This window comes from Pistacia vera, unplaced genomic scaffold, assembly GCF_008641045.1.
Source record: "Pistacia vera cultivar Batoury unplaced genomic scaffold, PisVer_v2 Contig174, whole genome shotgun sequence".
NCBI lineage: Eukaryota > Viridiplantae > Streptophyta > Magnoliopsida > Sapindales > Anacardiaceae > Pistacia > Pistacia vera.
In genome coordinates this window covers 1,432,222-1,452,773 of record NW_022195833.1, presented here as the reverse complement: position 1 = coordinate 1,452,773, position 20,552 = coordinate 1,432,222, and the positions used below count along the sequence as shown (strand labels likewise).

At 34.4% G+C, this 20,552-nt stretch overlaps 1 protein-coding gene across 1 annotated transcript; it reads right to left on the bottom strand.

Moving 5' to 3' along the window:
* Positions 1-4,405: 4,405 nt before the first annotated feature.
* Positions 4,406-6,564, bottom strand: LOC116126029 (serine carboxypeptidase-like 35). The gene is made up of 7 exons (XM_031411722.1): positions 6,198-6,564; positions 5,916-6,104; positions 5,582-5,670; positions 5,179-5,439; positions 4,948-5,084; positions 4,773-4,865; positions 4,406-4,664 (listed from the first exon to the last, which is right to left on the bottom strand). The coding sequence occupies exons 1-7, from the start codon at positions 6,562-6,564 to the stop codon at positions 4,406-4,408; spliced, it is 1,395 nt and encodes a 464-aa protein (XP_031267582.1).
* Between the last annotated feature and the right edge of the window lie 13,988 nt (positions 6,565-20,552).

Genomic DNA, 20,552 nt, shown 5'->3' with positions numbered 1-20,552 from the left:
CCAAACTTCTATTTCTTTGATGTTTTTTTGATATCTATACTTGGGAAAGCTTTTTTATTCTTTATACAATAAAATCACTTATTACATATTGTTTAAAACTAACTCAAAACAAGAAACAACAATATACTCATTTGGCCAAGCCAATTTGGATGATCTTTATAATTCGAGCATACAAGCTTGACAATTTATTTGGGCATATGTAATATTATAATAATCACTCATTCTTTTACCATCATCAATACTACACTATTGCAACAATTAATATGCAATTCTTGCCATCACTTTCTAAAGTCATAAGTTTCAAAACTCTAATTCAATGACTAAATACAATATGCCATTCAAAAAATGCTAAAAGTTCAAGTAGCTTGAATCATGCACTAAAGGCCATTCATTTCATTGAACTAACATAACCAAGTGTTTTTCTAAATTTTGGCATAAACAAAATGCACTCTTAACCACTAAACTTATACTTGGTCAAATCTAATACAACCTTTAACATCAATTCTTTCCTTTCTCAAACAATATCTTAACGATATTCAACAAATTTATGCATGCATTTCTTTTGAATTTTCATCAAACAATTTAATGCACATACAAGTACTTCATTGGCCACACTTCCACATCTCTCCAAATACCTCAAAATTGGAACAAAACTCACAAAAACTCAACCCCTAATCTGGCCGAAATCATCATTCAACATTCCATCAATACTTCTTCCATATTTATCTATAATTTGCTAATCATCACATACAATTAACTAATCTTCATGTGTGAACTTTGCACATCATTCAAGCATTTAAATGGCCAACAATTCTCACCAATACATATACAACCATACAATAATCAACAATTTAATTATGGCTCAAAACAAGGCTAAGTTTGATTCACTTACCTCTTCTTGCAAGAATCCTTTTGTTTGCTTCCTTTGCTCATTTCCATTGATTCATGCTAAACACAAAAATTCATGAGAAACTTACTATAAAACACAAATCACAAACTTTTGCCAAAATTCTACCTTAGAAACCATAAAATGAACATATATTCCTTAGGCATGAATTCTCATGTATTCTCTTGGAAGACTTTGAAGAAGAAATGAAGGAGAAATGAGGGAAGAAGGTGGTGGCCTTTTTGGTGTGCAAATGGTTAGGGTTTTGTCAATGAAGTCTTATAAATAAATAAATATATAAATTCCCATTTTACCCTCGCACTTTTATGATAATTTCAATTATGCCTACGTGCATTTATTGATATACCCTCACTTTCAATGGATTTAACACATGTTCGTGGTCATTTTCACTTCCATCATAAACTCTAATTATGAGTGAAAAGACCATTTTACCCTTATTCTTTAATTTCTTACTATTACTTTACAAACACGTATTTATCTCGGCATCACATCATGTGTATTTCCCATAATCTTTCCACCACTCTATTCTCATGGCTAGCATACTTAATACATTATATTTATCATACTCACTTTTCACTTGAACACGTGATTCTATGTGAAAGACCATTTTGCCCCTATTGAAACTTTAATAGATTCCCTATAAAACTAGTTAAATATATCACTATGACTATGAAATAATCCTACCATATTTCTGAATGTGGGTATTACACACTTGCACAAATCTGCTTTTCACGCTCGAACTAAACACATCAAAATTGATGTGCATTATGTTTGAGATTTAGTTCTTTCAAAAAGTTGGTTGTCCAGTACATTGCCTCAGAGTTCCAGTGGCTGATATCCTAACTAAACCCTTACCTATCATACATTTCCAAATGTTGTGTGACAAACTTCATTTAATTTCTCTTGCCAACTTCAAGGAGGACTTACAAGTCAGGAAGGACCTATAGTCCAGAGAGGATCTACAGACTACGAAGGACTTACAGTCCAGGGAGGACCTGCAGTCCAAAGCTAATTATATTGCAGGTTTAAGGGAGGATATTCTGTCTCCACACCCTTCTTCTAGTTAGTCTGTCTTTCTATCAATTAGTGCTTGTCACAGCTTACTGTCTGATCTAGAAAAGAATGTTGTCTAATCAAAACTGATTAGGACATTATATTATAATTGATTGTTCTACTTTTGTTCATCCAAGCTTTTACAACAAGGTTGCTCACTTGAGGGAGGATGTTATGATCACGAGCAGAATAATCCTCAGCAATCAAGATCACTCACTTTCAAGATTAAATGAATGGTCAAGATGTATAGTTTATAAATGCACCTTTCTTGAACACTTGTAATTCTAGCATCTCGCGTGTATTGCGTAGAAGTCTACCACCTGCTGTTAGTCACCTAGGATTAGTATAAAAAAGCACTTTGCCTTCACGCTCAATGTATGAAAAATTATAAACACTCTTTCAGAAATAACAAACTCATGTACTCTGTTGTTCGGTTATTTTTTCTGTTTGTTTCCTTGGAAAGTTTAACAACTTTCCTGCTTCGATTCTTGGACTGTTTCACATATGTGCATTATACTCTTTTTCCCTCGACCATGTTTTGTCCCACTAAGTTTTTCTAGCAAGGTTTTTAATAAGGCAGTATTAAGCATGTCTAACACCACTTTACAATTCATCATAGAATTGTGTTTCTTTACTTAGATTTTTATCCCATTGGGTTTTGCTTAAGTAAGGTTAAGTGCAATTATTTGAAAGTGGTGAAAATCTAAGGCAAGTTATAAATGGTGGCATATCCACCTCATTCCACATGTTATTATGAACATGTGTCAACATGATTGATTAACGCATGCTTTACTCTTTAGCTTGCTCTTATTGGATATTGGGGAGGTCGGTCGGTCATGAGTGCCTATAAATCAATAATGCTAGATGTACAAACAAATCTTACAAAGATACAAACTGATGTGGCAAAAATGAAGGGAATAGTGAATACAAAAAGTGAAACTCATCATATTTTCACTTTTCAATTCATTTTCTACCACATCAATTTGTACACAAATCTTTGTAAGATTTGTTTGTACATCTAGCATTACTCACCTATAAATACATTCTCCTTGTATCCGTATACAACAAAAGTTGAGAGAAGAGTTAATAAAAGCTTTCTCATTTCAGCTTCTTTTATTCTTCCCCTTTTATTATTCTCCTTTACTTTTCAGTCCTTCTTAGTTCATTTTCTTGCAATTATACTACTAAAATTATAACATGTATATTATAATGCTGATATGGTATCTCGTTTGAAAAGAACGATCTAATGTATTAATGAAAATCTCATATGAATTATATTTATATCATTTAGCTCAACTTCTTTAATATAATATCAATTATTAGGTCTTTAATTTTTATGATTTTTATTGATATTGTAATGCAAAAACTAAATGCAAACAAGATGATATTTACTTGTAATAAGTATAAGAGGAAAACAATATTAAATCAATACGAGATTAAAATGTTCTTTTAAGCAATTTTAAAAGGTACGATAGTGATATGGTTTGTAAATACATTTAGTAATTAAGAGAACTAAAAGTCTTAGAAATTGGATTTCCCCATTCGCTAGTGATATATCTCAAATATGATCTAATTCCAGTTGTCAGATTTCAGGTCCAACTAAGTAGATATTATTTACTTTGAGTTTAGTCTGTACTGATTTGTTTTCTAGTTTTATGCAAACATTCTTCACCCTAGATGCAAGGAAGTGATTTTTAACCCCATCTAATATATCAGTATCCACAAATTTTAAATTTATTTAGGTTTTGACAAATTTAGTCAAAACGGAAATTACTGTAAATGATATTATAAGTTCTAACTAAATTTTTAACCTTCGATTCTTACATAAACCCTAAGTCTAAATTTTTATAATCATTGGAACCTTTTCTTTTAAACAAAAATTATTTATTTGTTTTTTAAACAAAGAATCAAAGTCCACCAACAGACGCAATTAGGAAAAAGAAGTTCGATTAAATATTAATAAATAAATGGAAAAATATTTGAAGATTTTGTTTAAAGGAACAAAAGTCTTGATTTTGCGTTTAATTTTGGAAGGTGATGTATGGGAAACTAAAATGTGACATGAGCAAGCATGGGTGAGTCAGATCCATAACTATACGTTTTGACTTTGACTTTAGTTACCCCAATACTCAGGGTCAGGGTTATTTTCTTGGATTGCTTGCCGGCGAAGAGTTAATTGTATGGCAATTGTCAAATCAACAACTTTATGACTTTGTATTTGGTATTAATGTTTGAAAAATTCATGTTAATTACATAAATATAAACATTTTAATTTTAATAATAGCCTAAATATAAGTTATAAATGACTGATACTTAAACCATGCATGATATATATATATATATTTTGATATTTATTACAATATAATTATGATTTATAATATTACATAGTCATAGAGACAAATATTATTGTTAAAAATTAGTACATCCAAAACTTTTTACCGCAAATCAGAAACTGGAAGATGGCAAGCTACTGTTAGACAGAAAATTGGTGAACAGAGAAAGTGACCAATCTCGTGCCGATAATGCAGCTTCGTGACCTCCGCCGCGTATGGTGGCCAAGGTGAGTCCTTTACCATAAGTCTCCACCCAGCCAGCTACTTGACGTTTGTAAAACCACGGTCTCCATTCTTCCATTACTGGTAACCCTAATTTGGTTATACTATATCTTGTAGATGTCACCGGTACCCTTGCATCCGCGTCACCACTGTAATATTAATCATTTATTAATTTTATGATAAACCAATAGACGAGGTTGAATAATTATTAAAGAAAAAAATTACTATAAGAACATTAATGTTTGAAAATGTAGTACCTATAGGTCCAGATGCGCATTCCTGCATCTAAAAGCTTCGAAATGGTGGGCAACACAGTCATTGGAGAGTCAGTCCATTTGGTGAGCTGAGAACTGAATAATTACATGAAAAACAATATGAGAAAAAAAATTGATACCAATTGAGTCTCATATTTATTTTACAAATTAAATGTACCTGCATAGAGTGTAAGGATAGGGCAAATTGGTCACGTTGGCATGAAGTGCCCTTTGAACCTCTTTTTGGTTGAAATACTTTCTCACATAATTGCTTACACATGGATCAAACGTTGATGGTATCTCAAATCCAACGTCCTAAAACAAAAATATTAAATTAAATTAAGTTAAACACATTTATATCTATTGTACTGCAAATTTATAATTCTCTTAAAGTATTTCACTTAATTACTTCAAGGTTTGAAGAAGTGGTGGTGGAAGAAAAGTTAAGGACGCAAACGGGAGAGTAGACGTTGAATATATCAATGCCGGAAAAAGCATCGAAGAAAGCTTTGAGTTGATTGTTGCATTGACTACTTGTATGAGGAAGCTTAAAATCTTCACAGTCCGCCTTTAAGCTTTGGTAGAGTTTGTCTGATATGATTCCGTGACTCCATGCATAATCCACAATCCCAAGGGTATCTGTTTGATCGTTAATCACAGCATTTCCCATCTGAATTTTTTTTTTTTAATCAACATTAAATTTCAATTATTAGTAATTTATGTGGAGTGTAGGAAAACAAGTTTAAGAAGTAGGATGAAGAATCATGTAATAATTAGGTAACAAGAAATATATAATAGTTAGGGTTACTTACCATGAATCCTTTGAGATTGATAAACGAGTCTTGGGTAGCTCCTTGGTTTGTTTCATAAATAAGATCAGCAAGTTGAGGAGCGTAGTGTCCTAAATAATAAAGAGAATGATATTAAAAATTATTTCTACATCACTAAGATATTATAAAGGAAATTAACATATCAATTTATTATTATTATAATAAATTCCAAAAACAAAGGAGTGTTAACCATGAACTATAATAATTTATATGAAAAAAAATAAACTTAGTAATATTTTTATTTTCAAAAATATCTTGTAATAATGAAAGTACAGTATAAATAATAAGAAAATGATTTATGTGAGTAAAACCATACCACCATAACTTTCTCCAATGATATAAAAATCATGAGATTTGAAGTCGGGAAACCTTTTGAACCATCCAAGTAAAAATGCAAGAGTGTCATTGGCTACAACTTGGTCACCGATCTCAAGTAAATCATTAGAATTGTTGGTGTACGAAAAGCCTACGCTCACCGGTGACTCCAGGAATAGAACATTTGCAACTAATTCAATTTTAACAATAAGAAGCGAAGGTTAGAATATGAAAAACTAATAATAAATATAGAGGAAGATGGCAAATTCAAGATCGTCATTACCTTTATTCCAAGAGTATTCATTGAAAGTGAGTCGATTTGTAAAATAGCTCGGGCGCCGTACCAAAAATGGTCCGATTTCTTGTGCAGCTCCAAAGGCCACGGATGAGCAGCCAGGTCCTCCATGTAGCCAAATTACAAGAGGCTTAAGAGCAGGTTCAGTTTGAGCTTCAAAGAACCAGTAGAACATTGACTTTTCATTTTGAGTTTGAAGTTGAATATAGCCAGAATAGTGCTGGAATGGCACCGGTGGTTGTCCCGGCAAGTTTGTGACTCTATCAGCGGCCCTTTGTTGAGCTTCTTCATCAGCAGCCATGGTGGAAGCCACCAAAGTGGTTATTAGAAGGCAAAGTAGCCAATGCCTCTCCATTGCTTCTTCAACTTAACTAATGAAGTTTTGGATGCTCCACAAGAGAGTAAAGAGCGCCTTTATATAAAGAAGAAAGGAGATTATACAAAGCTCTAATTATGGGAGAGATTTGGTAAGGGCAGGATAAAATACAAAAAATGGTTTTAACTTATTCTTTTAATAGAAAATTCTACCCATCTTATTCTTTCAATAGAATATATAGGAATAAGGTAAGTTTTAAGGTACAACTCTTTCCTTGTAGAACTAATGCACCTTATGTTGGGATTTTTTTACATCCCACATGAATCGCAGTGAAAGATACTTGATTTAGGGTTTTTAAAAGTTAATTAATCAGAAAAAGGGATGATACTTTGAAACTTTCTCCAAAAGTCTTCCCGCAATGTGTAGGCATCGCTTTGGTATCCTAAGTCGGGATGATACTTTGAAACTTTCTCCAAAAGTCTTCCCGCAATGTGTAGGCATCGCTTTGGTATCCTAAGTCATCGATTTCCTCATACTTTCAAATACTCAATATCGTATATTGTATTTTGGGAGAATCTCATTTTTAAACCTAAGTTAAGTACGCTTACATAGACACTAAACCCTAGGTGAGTAGGAAATCCCTTTTAATAATTAATTCTAAATCCTACAGTAATTATTTTATACCACTTCCACTTAAAACTCATGACTTATAAGTTTGGGCTTACTAGAGCTTGTGGTGTTAGGTTCAAAACTTTATAACCACAATTATATTTTTAATTCAGGAATTAACATAGAGTTACACAAAAGACTAATATGGACATATTTAATTAAAGCTCCAATGAACGGGTTCATTATCTATTTAACTCTTAAATACAATAGATCTTGATCTTTTAATTCTTGGCTATTCATTGAAAACCAAAAATTGAACTCTTTAATTAAATACTCTATTAAGAAAGCTTCATTAAATTAATTTTACTTTAAAATCCTATCTATATGGCAATTAATATATGCATTGTAACCTCGTAGAATATCAATAATTGGAGCTGGGAGAATCGATCGTTTACCCTTCCAATTACATCTGAATCTGTTGAGACCATTTTTCATCTAATGGATAATTAAGATTGTCACAGTTTCTACAAATATAAACGTAGTCTCAATTTGATGAGTCTAATCACCTAATACTTGGCCAAAATTATTATCCCAAAGTCCTTGAAAAATCCTCAAGGTGATATTTTTATCTCACTTAGGAGTCATGAATGTGGTCTCGTTTATGAGTACAATCCTCCAACTAATCAGGGTATTGACCATATAAATGTGGTCTCACCTTTTATTCTAATCAAATAAAACATACTATAAACAAAAGTTATTCTATCCACTCAAGATTTAGATAGGCACGTCCTTAACTGTCAGAGTGTGAAATTTATGTTTAGTCACGGTATTTATACTAAACATTAAATTGACATGGTCCATTCAATACATTCTAAATGCACAAGTATCTCTTCCACTTAATAACTTGAGACTCGTCATCTCCCATTAAGGCATACAACATAACAACATTTAACTAAAGAAAGCTTCGAGCTTTATTTAAGGCTGTGAACCAGTTTTGGACTTAAAAAAAAATATATCTCTCCCATATAGGTACACTTCATATAAATAGTTCTTTACAACGATCTAAGTCCAGGAGCATTAAACATTATGTTGATTAAGTTATCAAATAATTTATTACATTGTATGGTTTATCATGAATAAAATACATGTTTATCATTAAAAAAACATCTTGCATCTAAAACATATTCCTGACACCTTAGAAATCAAGCATATTAAGATTAATTTTTATCATTCAAAATATACGTTTAAAACTTACAATTTGCGCTAATACTTACGTAAAAGATGAGATATTAATGAAAATGCCCTAACTTTTTATTTTTTGATTTCAACATTTGATTGAATTCTTTATAGTAGTATCAACTTGGATTTTATGATCTTCGGGTTTTAAGGCCAATGGGCTTGTGTTATTGAACCTGCCAGGAGAACTTGTGAGACTTCAGTCCCATAAAATCCAAGGCAAAAATAGGCTTAACAACTATACAACATTCACAATAAAAATTACCAGAAAATGAGGTAACAAACTAGAGTTCACTTAGGTTTCAAAAATAAATAGCCAATCTCTAGTTAAAACAACACAAATACAAGACTAAGCACGATCAAGAACAATCCTTTGCCTCAGGCAATTTAAAGAGGTAATGGTAAACACTTAAATAACAACATATAAAAACAAATAGCCCAAAAGGGGGTGGTTTATTAATTACACAACCTTATTCTATGTGCATGCCTGTAAACGGTGAAATCTACGTATAGTGATTCGGACAAGGATGATCCTGTGAGGATGAGGCCATTGACAATCATATAGAACTGCAAGGATAAAGAATGCAAACATGAAGGGTTAAGGGACACCGATGTGTTGTCTGCCGTAGGCACTCTAAGCTCAAGTCAGCATGATTGAAGGGAATATATAAGTAAGGCCAAGAGCGGGAAAGGGCTTACCAAGAGTGTTAGGCTAGGGCAAGACTATTGGCGTAAAGTGGTTGGACTTGGAGCATGACTTTACGGTGACTATGGGAAGTAAAGTTAGTCGGAACTAAGCTTTACGGTGGGGAAAGGTGGCGATCCTTGAGAGCAAGAATTCAAGAGCTAAAGAGAGGTGTTGTGTCTGAATGAATAATGAGAGGTTTGACGTCTGTTTATATAGTGAGCTGAGGAAGATTGAGTCCTTGTAGAATTAGGTGTTCTCATAAAGAGGAAACTCATAGTGATAATCCATGTAGAAGTAGAAGTACTAGTTCATGAAAGATTAGGAATCTTGGATGAACTAGGAAATAAGTAAGACTTTGAGTCCTATTTTGGAACCAATATGGGCTAATGGGCTAGAGGCAAACTTTGCTCAACTTGAAGAAAATGCCTAACTCGTGGAATGACCCAAAGTATAAGTTGGCCTAGTTCATAGGGCGGTCTTGATCATAGAGTGATCCAACTCGTTAAGTAGCCTAACTCATGGAGAGGGCTGACTCGTGGTGTGGTCCAACTCATAGAATGGACCTTCTTACAAGATGGGCCATCCCATTGGATGGTCAATCTATAAGATAAATTTAAGAGTGGGCCCAACCAGAATTGGGTTATGGCATTGGGTCGTGAATCCTTTATTTTGTTATTGGGCCTGACAAGGTCCAATATGATTTTTGGCTCATACATTGCCTCAAAAGTGCTGGCAGCCTTCTTTTTGTCAGTCCTTTGTACAACTTGTGCAACGTTGATGAACAAATTCTAATTCCTTGCAAGTGCATGAATCGATCTCGTAGTCTAGTGTGCAAAAGCAAGGGTCGATCCCACAGAGATTTGTAAGCAATTTACTAGTCCTAATAACTATGCTTCAATTAAAACTAATAACTAGAATTAAGAAAAATCACTTTAAAAGCAACAACTGAATAAAACTAAAATTAAACAACTATTAAAATTATCTAAAACCCAATTGACCAAAACCTAGGGCTCTAATTTCACCATAATTATCCAGCTCTATGTCAAACATCTCTCTATGGTTTATCAATTTAGTCTCTAGGGTTCGCATTCTTTGAATCAAGGTATTACCGTAAGGAGTTTGGGATTAACCTAGTATTTTTAACACAAGACTAGCTAGGGCGTATAGTCTAGCCTATGAATTAAAAACCCATTCAACACAAGAATACTTGAAATCAAGATCAAAGGCGCATCTGTTAGGGCGTATTCACATACACTAATTATTCAAGAAATCATGAACCTACTAATACTCTATCAGGGCGTATGCATAGAGTATTAAACATTCATTCACATTAGTTCTTTGATATTAAAACATAATACATATCTAATCTTAACACATAAACCTAATAATTCACACTAAGTGTCATCACACAGTAATGAAAATTAAAGATTAGATTAATAACATGAATGAATCAAGATTTCTAATTGAATTAATAGCAATAACATCTGTTTTACAAAGAGCCTTCCAATTAGGCTACATTGGATCCCTAGAGAAGAATTTAGTTACACATTGACATCAAGAAAACAAACCTCAATTCCCCTGAAAGCATGAAAAATCCAAAACCCTAGGAAGAATCTCCTTCTCTTTCTTACTTCAAAACGTCTCTCAATTTAGGTTAAAGAGTGACCCTAAAATAAATTACAATGTATTATTTATACGTTTCTTTTGCTAAGGGTGTTTTTAGGAAAATACAAGTTCAAGTCGGAGTTGGAAAAAAAGAGGTTATTATTTTTCTCGCGATCCATGCTGCGGTGTGATTTTCTGGCGTTGCGGCACAAAATTCCCTAAAGCTTTGTCATGCTACGGCACCAACTTTTTCATGCCGCAGCTTAAACTTTCTACTCCAAATCATCTTTTCATGCCATGGCGCAGAAAAACCATGCCGCAGCGCAGAAGAACCATGCTGTAGCATAGAAATACCATACCGCGACACAAAGAGACCATGTCGCGATGCCATCTAGCAATTTCACATTATTTCTTTTGCTTGACGATCTAGTTTCTCTCTTTAGCACATCCAAAGCCTCCAACCATCGTGTGAGTATAAAGTCATCATTTTTCTACCTAAAAACCTGAAAGTCATATAGATACCTGTGATTCTTAAAAATGGAAATATATAAAGAAACTTGCATAAAAATAATCCTTAAAGTCAATGAATTTCAAACAATCTACCTATAGAATCACAGAATATAAATATCATTTCATCACTCATCAAATGCCTGCTGTAATTTCTTTCTGAATAACACCATGAGGCATGTCAAAGATCCTTCTCCTCATTGAAAGAGATCTTCCTGCTGGTTGAGGATCCACCACATCGAGCATTGCTTCAAGCTTGTCCACCATTGACCTCTTTGCAACTCGCACCATCAGATCAACTCCGTAACTACAATATGGACAAATGCTTAATTTCAATAATGTTGTAGAAAATAGTGTTAAAAACCATAACTACAATAGGCAAATGATATGCCACTAAGGTAGTGTTTGGTAGTTAGGGTTAGACTAGGTTTACTTCTTGAGATTGAAATGAACTAAACTATCACTACAGAAAAAAAAAAAAAAAAAAAAAAAAAAAAAAAAAGACCTACGGTAACCCTGGGCAGTAACACTTTTCTTTAAATATGTTATTAAATACGTATCTATGATAACATTTGCTGTGAAAATGTTATGATAGTAATTTTGATAAGTAAAATTTATCTTTTTATAACTTATTATCTATTAATGGTAACTTTATTTTCTAAAATGTTATTAATATATATCTACAATAGCACTTTAAACAATAGTTTTTTTATTTTTTTTTATTTTGTTACAATATAATAAAAATACAATAACACCTTAAAAATGTTACCATATACCTAATTATTAATCGGGAAAAAAACACCTAATACCTACCCACCCAAAATTTCTCTAAATTTTATTCACTAACACTAATACCGGCCAACCCAAAATTTCCCAGAATTTCACTTGTCTTCTTTGAATCTTCTTCACTCCATTTTCGCAATATTCAGTTCTTCACCCAAATTTCAGCTGCAAACTTCCTTTTCCATTGTTCCTTATCTTAGTTTAGTCATATTCTACATTAGATTTTCTCAATCTTCACTCAAATTTCATCTTGAAAGTGTGATTTCTATTTAGGGTTTGAATCTTCACTCCATTTTAGCCAACTCTATTCTTGCTATTTTAGCTCAAATTTGGCAATTTTAGGCCTTGGCTCAGATTCAGGTATGTAATTTTATAAAATTTTCAATCTTGAATTGAATCATTATGCAATCCAATTGTTAATCAATCGCTTCTGATTGCACATACATGCGAATTGTTTTTTTAAATTCATTGTTTTGCTTGTTTGTGAATTTGAATCCATGAAATCCTTGCTTCTAGAAGCCAAATGAAGCTTCTATAAGAAACTTTGATGGTCAATCAAGAAACTTGGCTACCAACCTATGTTTTCACACAGAATGCCAATTGATTTTTATTTATTGGGTTACAATATATGAGACCCAAAGACAGTTGTTTAACATTTATTTATTTATTTATTTTCATGGATGATGAATGTATGAATTGTTGAGCAATGGCCACTCATTGTGAGATAATAAGCTTGGCAGTTCATGTTGTGGGATGATGCGGTTTGTGGATCCTTCAAATTTCTCTTTTGTTGATATTTATTTATTTATTTATTGGCATATATATGAGGTTTCTCTCACTGGGTTTTGGATTATATTTTGATAATGAGTATTTTGATAATGGTAGAATGGATTATGAAGTTGAGTATTAAGGATTTTGATAATGAGTATTTTGCCTATTATGTTCCAACTGTACTGATTTCAATTGTTATTCCAACTTTAGTTATGCCTTGTTTACAAGTAATAGGGTTTTTGGAATTTATTAATTTCTTAAGAATTAATTGTGAGCTAAATATCATATTAACTTTCTTTTGTTTGTTTAGTAGGTTCTGTAGAAAAGATAAGTACTTATGGATTCCACAAGTGTGCCTAAGAAAAAAAAGAGGTCCAACTAAAATGAAGAACATTGCTTTGAATGTTGATAATTAGATTGAAGTCAAATTCAAAGACAAAGGTTAGCCGATTGAAGAAGAATCTATCAAGTTGTCTTCATTCCTGGGACCTCTTGGGTGAGAAATTGTACCTTACACATTTTCTAATAGGAGAAAGGTTGCTTCTGACATGAGAGATATATTATGGAAATGTGTTCAGTTTATGTATGAATTTCCAAGTTCCTTACTGTGTGTATGTATGTATATATATATATATTGGTGCTCGTTCTAACAATTTACTTATACAGCTTAGGCAACATGTAAGTTGGAAGAAGAATGGCAGAAACACTATGTGTTTATGGAGATAGGTGCACTTTGGAGAGCTTCAAAGTCAAGGCTGGTTAGCAAAATCAAGATAAAAAATGAAGAAGAAATAAGCATCAATAATATTAATGCATGGAAAAAGTTTGTGGAAGAAAAAATAGGTTCAAAGTTTAAGGTAATTATATCACTACACATATTTGGTCATTATATTATATTACAGTGCAAAGGTACGTGCATGTACAACATGGCATAAGTAGTAACAGCTACTCATCTCACCACGTACATTGGCAAACTGATCAGTTACAACTGATCCTATCAACTTGACTCGCAACTTGAATCGTTACAACCAGATTATTGTTACAGCCGTTGCTGAAAACTAATTCTGCAACTTGACGAATTCTTGTTATAGTCGTTGCTAATTCTGTAACCGATTCGTTAGTTTTAGCTTGATTCAGTTACGATTTAGAACTTGTATAAATAAGCATTGCATGTATAGCAAATTGTAACTTTTCTCTTTTAAATCAGCTTATAAAAGAATATTCTTCAGCAAGTTTTGCTGCTCTGTTTTCTGTCAGTTTTTTGTTTCACTTTCTGGAAAGTTTTGCAAATTTCCTTTCACGATTCTGGACTCTTCAGGTATCAGAGCTATTCAGTTACATGGATAATCTGAAGACTTATCCAACTCCAAAAGCAAGGTTAAAATGGCAGATTTGGAGAAATTAGTCCATGCGATGATCAGCTGAAGAACTTCAGCTTTCCAAGTTCCTTACAATGTTGCTGTCAAATTAGGAGAAAAGAACCACAACTCGGAGATCCCAAGTACTACCAGCTCTCACATCATTTCAGCTTGAAGGCTTTGTGATATGAATTCTTAACCTCAATTCATATACTACCCCAAAACAACCACTTTTGACTCAACCTAGGCTAGGTTTTCTTCCAACTCCTTATGACCATTCGACTATCACACTCCATACACATTCACAACCATCAAATAACTAAAAACAACTCCTTTATAAACTCCAGTCATTCACAAAGTCATTTATGTTCAAATGCACCACAAATGGATTCATACACCACCTGCAAAACAAAATCCGGAAAATGAGTTAACTTGAAACAAAGGAAAAACAATTACTATAAGAGATGACCAAGGAATTAATCAAGCCTAAAGGAAACTCCACCATGATTAAACACTCCACCACCAGTTTGGCCGAACTTGGGTAAAGGAAACAAGAGAAACAATTCTCAAGACAAAGCACTATTCATTCAATATTCAAGTCCCTTACAAATGATCAAGTGGCCTTTAAATAGGCTTTACAAAAATTAGGGATTTACCCTAGCAAATATTACATGTGGAAACATTAAAATATTACATTCAAATTAATAAACAAAAGTCCACCACACATGTCAAAACAAGGCATAACCATTTATGTCAAGTGGACAACTTTTCCCCATTTAAGGACCTATGTCCTTAACCCACTTTTAGGGTTTTCCTCCCAATTTGAATCAAATGACACCCAAAACTTGGGCTTGGGCCAATGAACTTGCTCCCACTTCTTGTTCACGTTTTTGGTCACAAAATTGGGCTTGAGCCGTGCTTGGAACCTAAGACCTCTGGACAATTTTGTGAACTTCCTTGAGTGCTTGGGATGCTTGGGCCGAAGTGATCTTCATGTGTCCTTGAGTCTTCATTGAAATCCCTAGCATTTGTGATGGGCATGATGGGTAGGATTTCATCACTTTGTCAATGGTGAACGCCTCTGTCCTGGCCTTTTATCTTGAGCAAAGATGACGAAACAGGAGACCGGTGAGAAAAACTAACTCTGACTATTTTCTGTGGAAAAGGATTGATCAATTCTTATGAGTGGTTATTCCTCAATCTCTAAAACAATGATTGGATATGTTGCAAAAGTTCAAGCTCTTTTGAAATTTGGAAAATCTTAGAGAATCATTTCATTACCGAATCAAAAGCTAGAACAATGCATCTAGGAACTTATTGCAGAATCAAAGAAAGAATCCTAAGTATCAATGAATTTGTGCTTAAAATGAAAGGATATGCTGATTCCCTTCTGCAAGTGGAGTAATCTTAACCACTGAAGAATTGATAGCCTATATTCTAGATGGATTAGGTTCTGAGTATGATGCTGTATCAGTACATTTATCAGCTAGAGGAGATGATATCACTCTTCAGGAGGCACAATTCTTGCTCTATAAACATGAGATTCGACTGGAGAGATACAATAGTGCACATAGTCTATATCATGATAACTCAACCTTAATAGCACAGAAACAGTCTTCTCCTTATCATGTTGTTAATACAGGTCACTCACCATACATAAACACCACTCAGCATTCTGCACAATACAGTATCATACATTCCTTCACCACAATATTATGTGTCTACATTACACCACGATCCACCACCAGCCTCAGACTTTAGCAACTCAAACAACACCTTCTTACCACACAATGCCTTAATGGTGCAAGACACAAGAAGAATAAATCCAAATTCTGGACGAGGGAGAGGTAGAAACTTCTTCAAACCAAAAATTTTCTATCAAGTTTGTGGGAAACCAGGCCACACGGCTGTACAATGCTACCATAGCTTGACTTATCCTATAATGGTCCTCAAAACCAAAACCAACCTCAACAGTCTCAATATCACCAAACCATTCAACACACAGTCCTTTTCACCCAATCAAACTGAATTTTTAGAACAAGCAAATCAAGTGTTTTATCTGCAAAAAGATCATGGCTCTACTAGTCAATCAAAGAAATTCTTACACCACAACCTAATCTATCACAACCACAGCAACATCAGCAACAAATCCCTCAGATACAGGTCCAATGTCCTACTTTGCCAACCCATTTTAGTAGCTGATCCGCAATGGTACCTTGATTCTGGAGCCACCAGTCACATCAGCCAACACTCAATCTCTGGAGACTGTTACACATTACAAGGTCCAGAAAAACTGCAGGTTGGAAATGGTCAGTGTCTCACTATCACTATATTGGTAATCTTCATCTTTGTACATTATCATCTTCGCATAAACTTCTAGTTAAAAATGTGCTAGTTGTACCACAAATTACAAAGAATCTGATTAGCATATCAAAACTAACTCAAGATAATGCAGTAGTGTTGAGTTTCTTGCTAACCTGTGTGTTAAAAGGACAAGGAATGCAAACGTTCTGTTGGAAGGGAAACTTAGCAATGGATTGTATCAGCTATCTTCATCTGCTACGTTGCCTCAAAGCTTCATAAAAGATCAGCAGCACCTGTTTCTGATAAGTTGTTTCAAAAATAAAGTCTCCAACTGATAAGAAGTTGCCTCCACAGTTGACAACTCAAGACCCCAAAATTTACATGTTTCGAATGTAGCTACTGCTATCAATAAACATGATTCAGTTGTATGGCATATGAGACTTGGCCACCCTCACTATAAAACTCTTCAAGCAGTATTACATAATGCATTAAATAAAGATTTTCTGTTCCAGAATCTGTGTTATCAATTGTTCAGCCTGCAAATTTGGGAAGTTGCATCAGCAACCTTCTCTCTGTCAACATCAGTAAGCACAAAGCCCTTGGAGTTAATTTTTGCTGACCTATGGGGACCATAACCCGTAGTTTCAAAGGAAGGATATATAGTTACATTGCCTTTCTTGATGATTTCAGCCGTTATTCTTGGGTATATCCACTAAAGCAAAAATCAGAAGCCTTTGCCATCTTCAAACAATTTCATGTGTTTGTGGAAAGACAGCTTGAAGCCAATTAAAATGTATTCAGACTGATTGGGGGGGTGAGTTTCGGTGTTTCTACCTTATTTAATTCTCATGGCATTAAGTCAGGCATCCATGCCCTCATATCCACCAACAAAATGGCAAAATTGAAAGAAAGCACCGACAATTACAGAAATTGGCCTGACCTTACTGGCCCAATCCTCACTGCCCTTTCAATTCTGGTGGCATGCCTTCCATACAACAGTTTATCGATAAACAGGTTACCAACTCCAACTCTTCAGTCCTTATCCCCGTTTGAGAAGTTGTTTCATCAGTCCCTGATTATACCATGCTAAAGGTTTTGGCTGTAGGTGTTTTCCCTACCTAAGACCATACAACAGTCACAAAATGGACATCATACAAAACCATGCATTTTTATGGTTATAGCTCTTCTCACAAGGGCTACTTATGTTTGAGTGAAACAGGCCGGGTCTACATCTCCAGACATGTTGATTTTGATGAAACAAACTTTCCATCCAAGGATGTGCAACGTGTCACTTCTGCATCAACAACAACAACAACTGAGATAGTAACCTGTAATTGGCAACTTCCATATGCACTACCAATTGATTTTTCACCACAAAAACTTGCAGCTCCACTCATATCTACCGTTGATGCCAACTCACCAAAATCAGCAACTGCATCCTTAGATGACAATTTGATAGCATCCACTACTTAACACAACATCAAAGTCAGACTCCAGATGAAAATGTCACTGAAAATATCCCAACCTCGGCAGAGCATCAGCCTCTAGGATTGTACAAAGTTGGATAATAAAATATCCTCATCAATCCCTACAATTCATCTAGAGGTTGAACTTCCTTTATCTCAAAATTCATCAACCTTACAACAGTTGAAAGCCAACAAACATCCTATGATAACTAGATCTCAACGTAAAACAAATGCTTTGGTTGCTGAAATTGCCGAGACATCTTCTGCAACACTAGCTCATGAACCTACAAATGTACATGCAGCCTTAAGCTTTCCAGAATGGTTTTCAGCCATGTGAAACAAGATTTGATGCACTGCAGAACAAAAACACCTGGAGTTAGTTCCATATGAAATCAAATGACTCTGGTGGATAATAAATGGGTATTCCGTTTAAGTATAACAGGATGGTAGTGTTTCCAGGTACAAGGCACGGTTGGTGGCTAAGGGGGTTTCAGAAACTCCTGGAATCAACTACTTTGAAACCTTGCTCCAGTCGTCAAGCCATGTACCATCAGAGTCATCCTTGCTTTGGCTGTCCAATTCAACGGAAAATAAAGCAAATTGACATCAACAACGCCTTCTTAAACGGTGATCTCACTGAAGTTGTTTACATGACACAACCAGTTGGATTCATTGACACAGTAAGCCTGCCCATGTCTGTAAGTTGAACAAAGCTTTGTATGGCCTAGCAGGCCCCTCGCGCCTGTTTTGAAAAGCTAGAGGAGTACTGTTGGAAAAGGATTTTCAGAATTCTTCCTCAGACAGCAGCTTGTTCATTCATCATTCCTTCACAAAGGTTGTTTACTTGTTAGTATTGTGGATGACATTCTAATTACGGGTAGACTTTGATTATATTCAGCAGTTAGTTGTCGAATTACATAACACCTTTGCCTTGAAAGATTTGGGAGAATTAAGTTACTTCCTTGGTTTTGAAGTAGTGCGAACCAATGCCGGTATTCACCTAAATCAATCCAAGTATGCTGCTGATCTACTAAAAAAGGTTAGTATGTTTGATGCTAATGCTAGTTCAACTCCTATAGCTGCAAACACTAAATTGATTAAAGATGATAGTGTCTTATTTGACAACCCAGTCCTGTACAGAAGTGTTATTGGCAGTCTGCAATATTTGACAATGACACGACCGGATTTGGCATTTGTTGTGAATAGATTAAGTCAGTTTCTGCAAAGTCCATCTATGTCCCATTGGGTTGCCTATAAAAGAGTCCTTCGTTATATCAAAGGTACTCTTAATGTTGGTATTCAGTTTCAGCTTTCCCAAAATCCAGTATTAGAAGGCTTTGCTGATGCAGATTGGGCCAATGATCTGAATGATAGAAAATCAACCAGCGGCTTCTATATTTGTCTCTTTGGCAATCTTATTAGCTGGGTATCTCGCAAACAAAAGGTGGTGGCTTTGAGTTCTACAGAAGCTGAATACAGATCACTTACTCAAGCCTCTACTAAACTTGTTTGGGTTCAGCAATTGTTGCAAGAATTAAAGATTTCTATTCCCAATCAATCAGTATTATGGTGTGATAATAAGAGTGCAAACGCCTTGGCTACAAATCCTGTATTTCATGCTCGGACTAAGCACATTGAAATTGATGTGCATTACGTCCGAGACTTGGTTCTCTCAAAGAGGTTAGCTGTTTAGTACATAGCCAGTGAATTTCAGATTGCAGACATTCTTACAAAACCTCTACCTATCACACGTTTTCAAATGTTGTGTGATAAACTACGCTTGATCTCTCTCATTCGTTAGGGAGGACACACAATCAAATATCAACTGTCCTATGAGTTTCAGGGAGGACAGTCTGTCTCCTACTTTCTTCTACAACGAGTTAACCCCTTCGAGTAATACCTCAGATCACAACTAAACTTGTAAGTCATTTGTTCTTCAAACTTTCCCAGCTTACTGCTGATCAGTTTGAGGGAGGATATTATAGTGCTAGTTTCTTCAAACTTTCCCAGCTTACTGCTGCTCAGTTTGAGGGAGGATATTACAGTGCAAAGGTACGTGCATGTACAACATGGCATAAGTAGTAACAGCTACTCATCTCACCACGTACATTGGCAAACTGATCAGTTACAACTGATACTATCAACTTGAATCTGTTACAACCAGATTATTGTTACAGCTGTTGCTGAAACTAATTCTGCAACTTGATGAATTCTGTTACAGCCGTTGTTGAAACTAATTCTGCAACTTGACGAATTCTTGTTACAGTCGTTGCTAATTCTGCAACCTGATTACGTTATGTTTTAGCTTGATTCAGTTACGATTTAGAACTTGTATAAATAAGCATTGCATGTATAGCAAATTGTAACTTTTTCTCTTTTAAAATCAGCTTATAAAAGAATATTTCTTCAGCAAGTTTTGCTTGCTCTATTTTTCTGTCAGTTTTTCGTTTCTACTTCTCTGGAAAGTTTTGCAACTTTCCTTTCACGATTCTAGGACTCTTTCATATTATATATGCATATGAGTAATGTTACTTTATTTTAGATATAAAATCACTGAATTATTCCATGATAAAAGTGATTAAATAAAAAAAATGAGGAAAAATTAAACTCCATTAACAGGTGGTCAAAGGAGTTATGCTCACATGATTGAGGATATTGTAATGTCTCATTGTTTTTATATGATTTCAAGATTAAAATGAA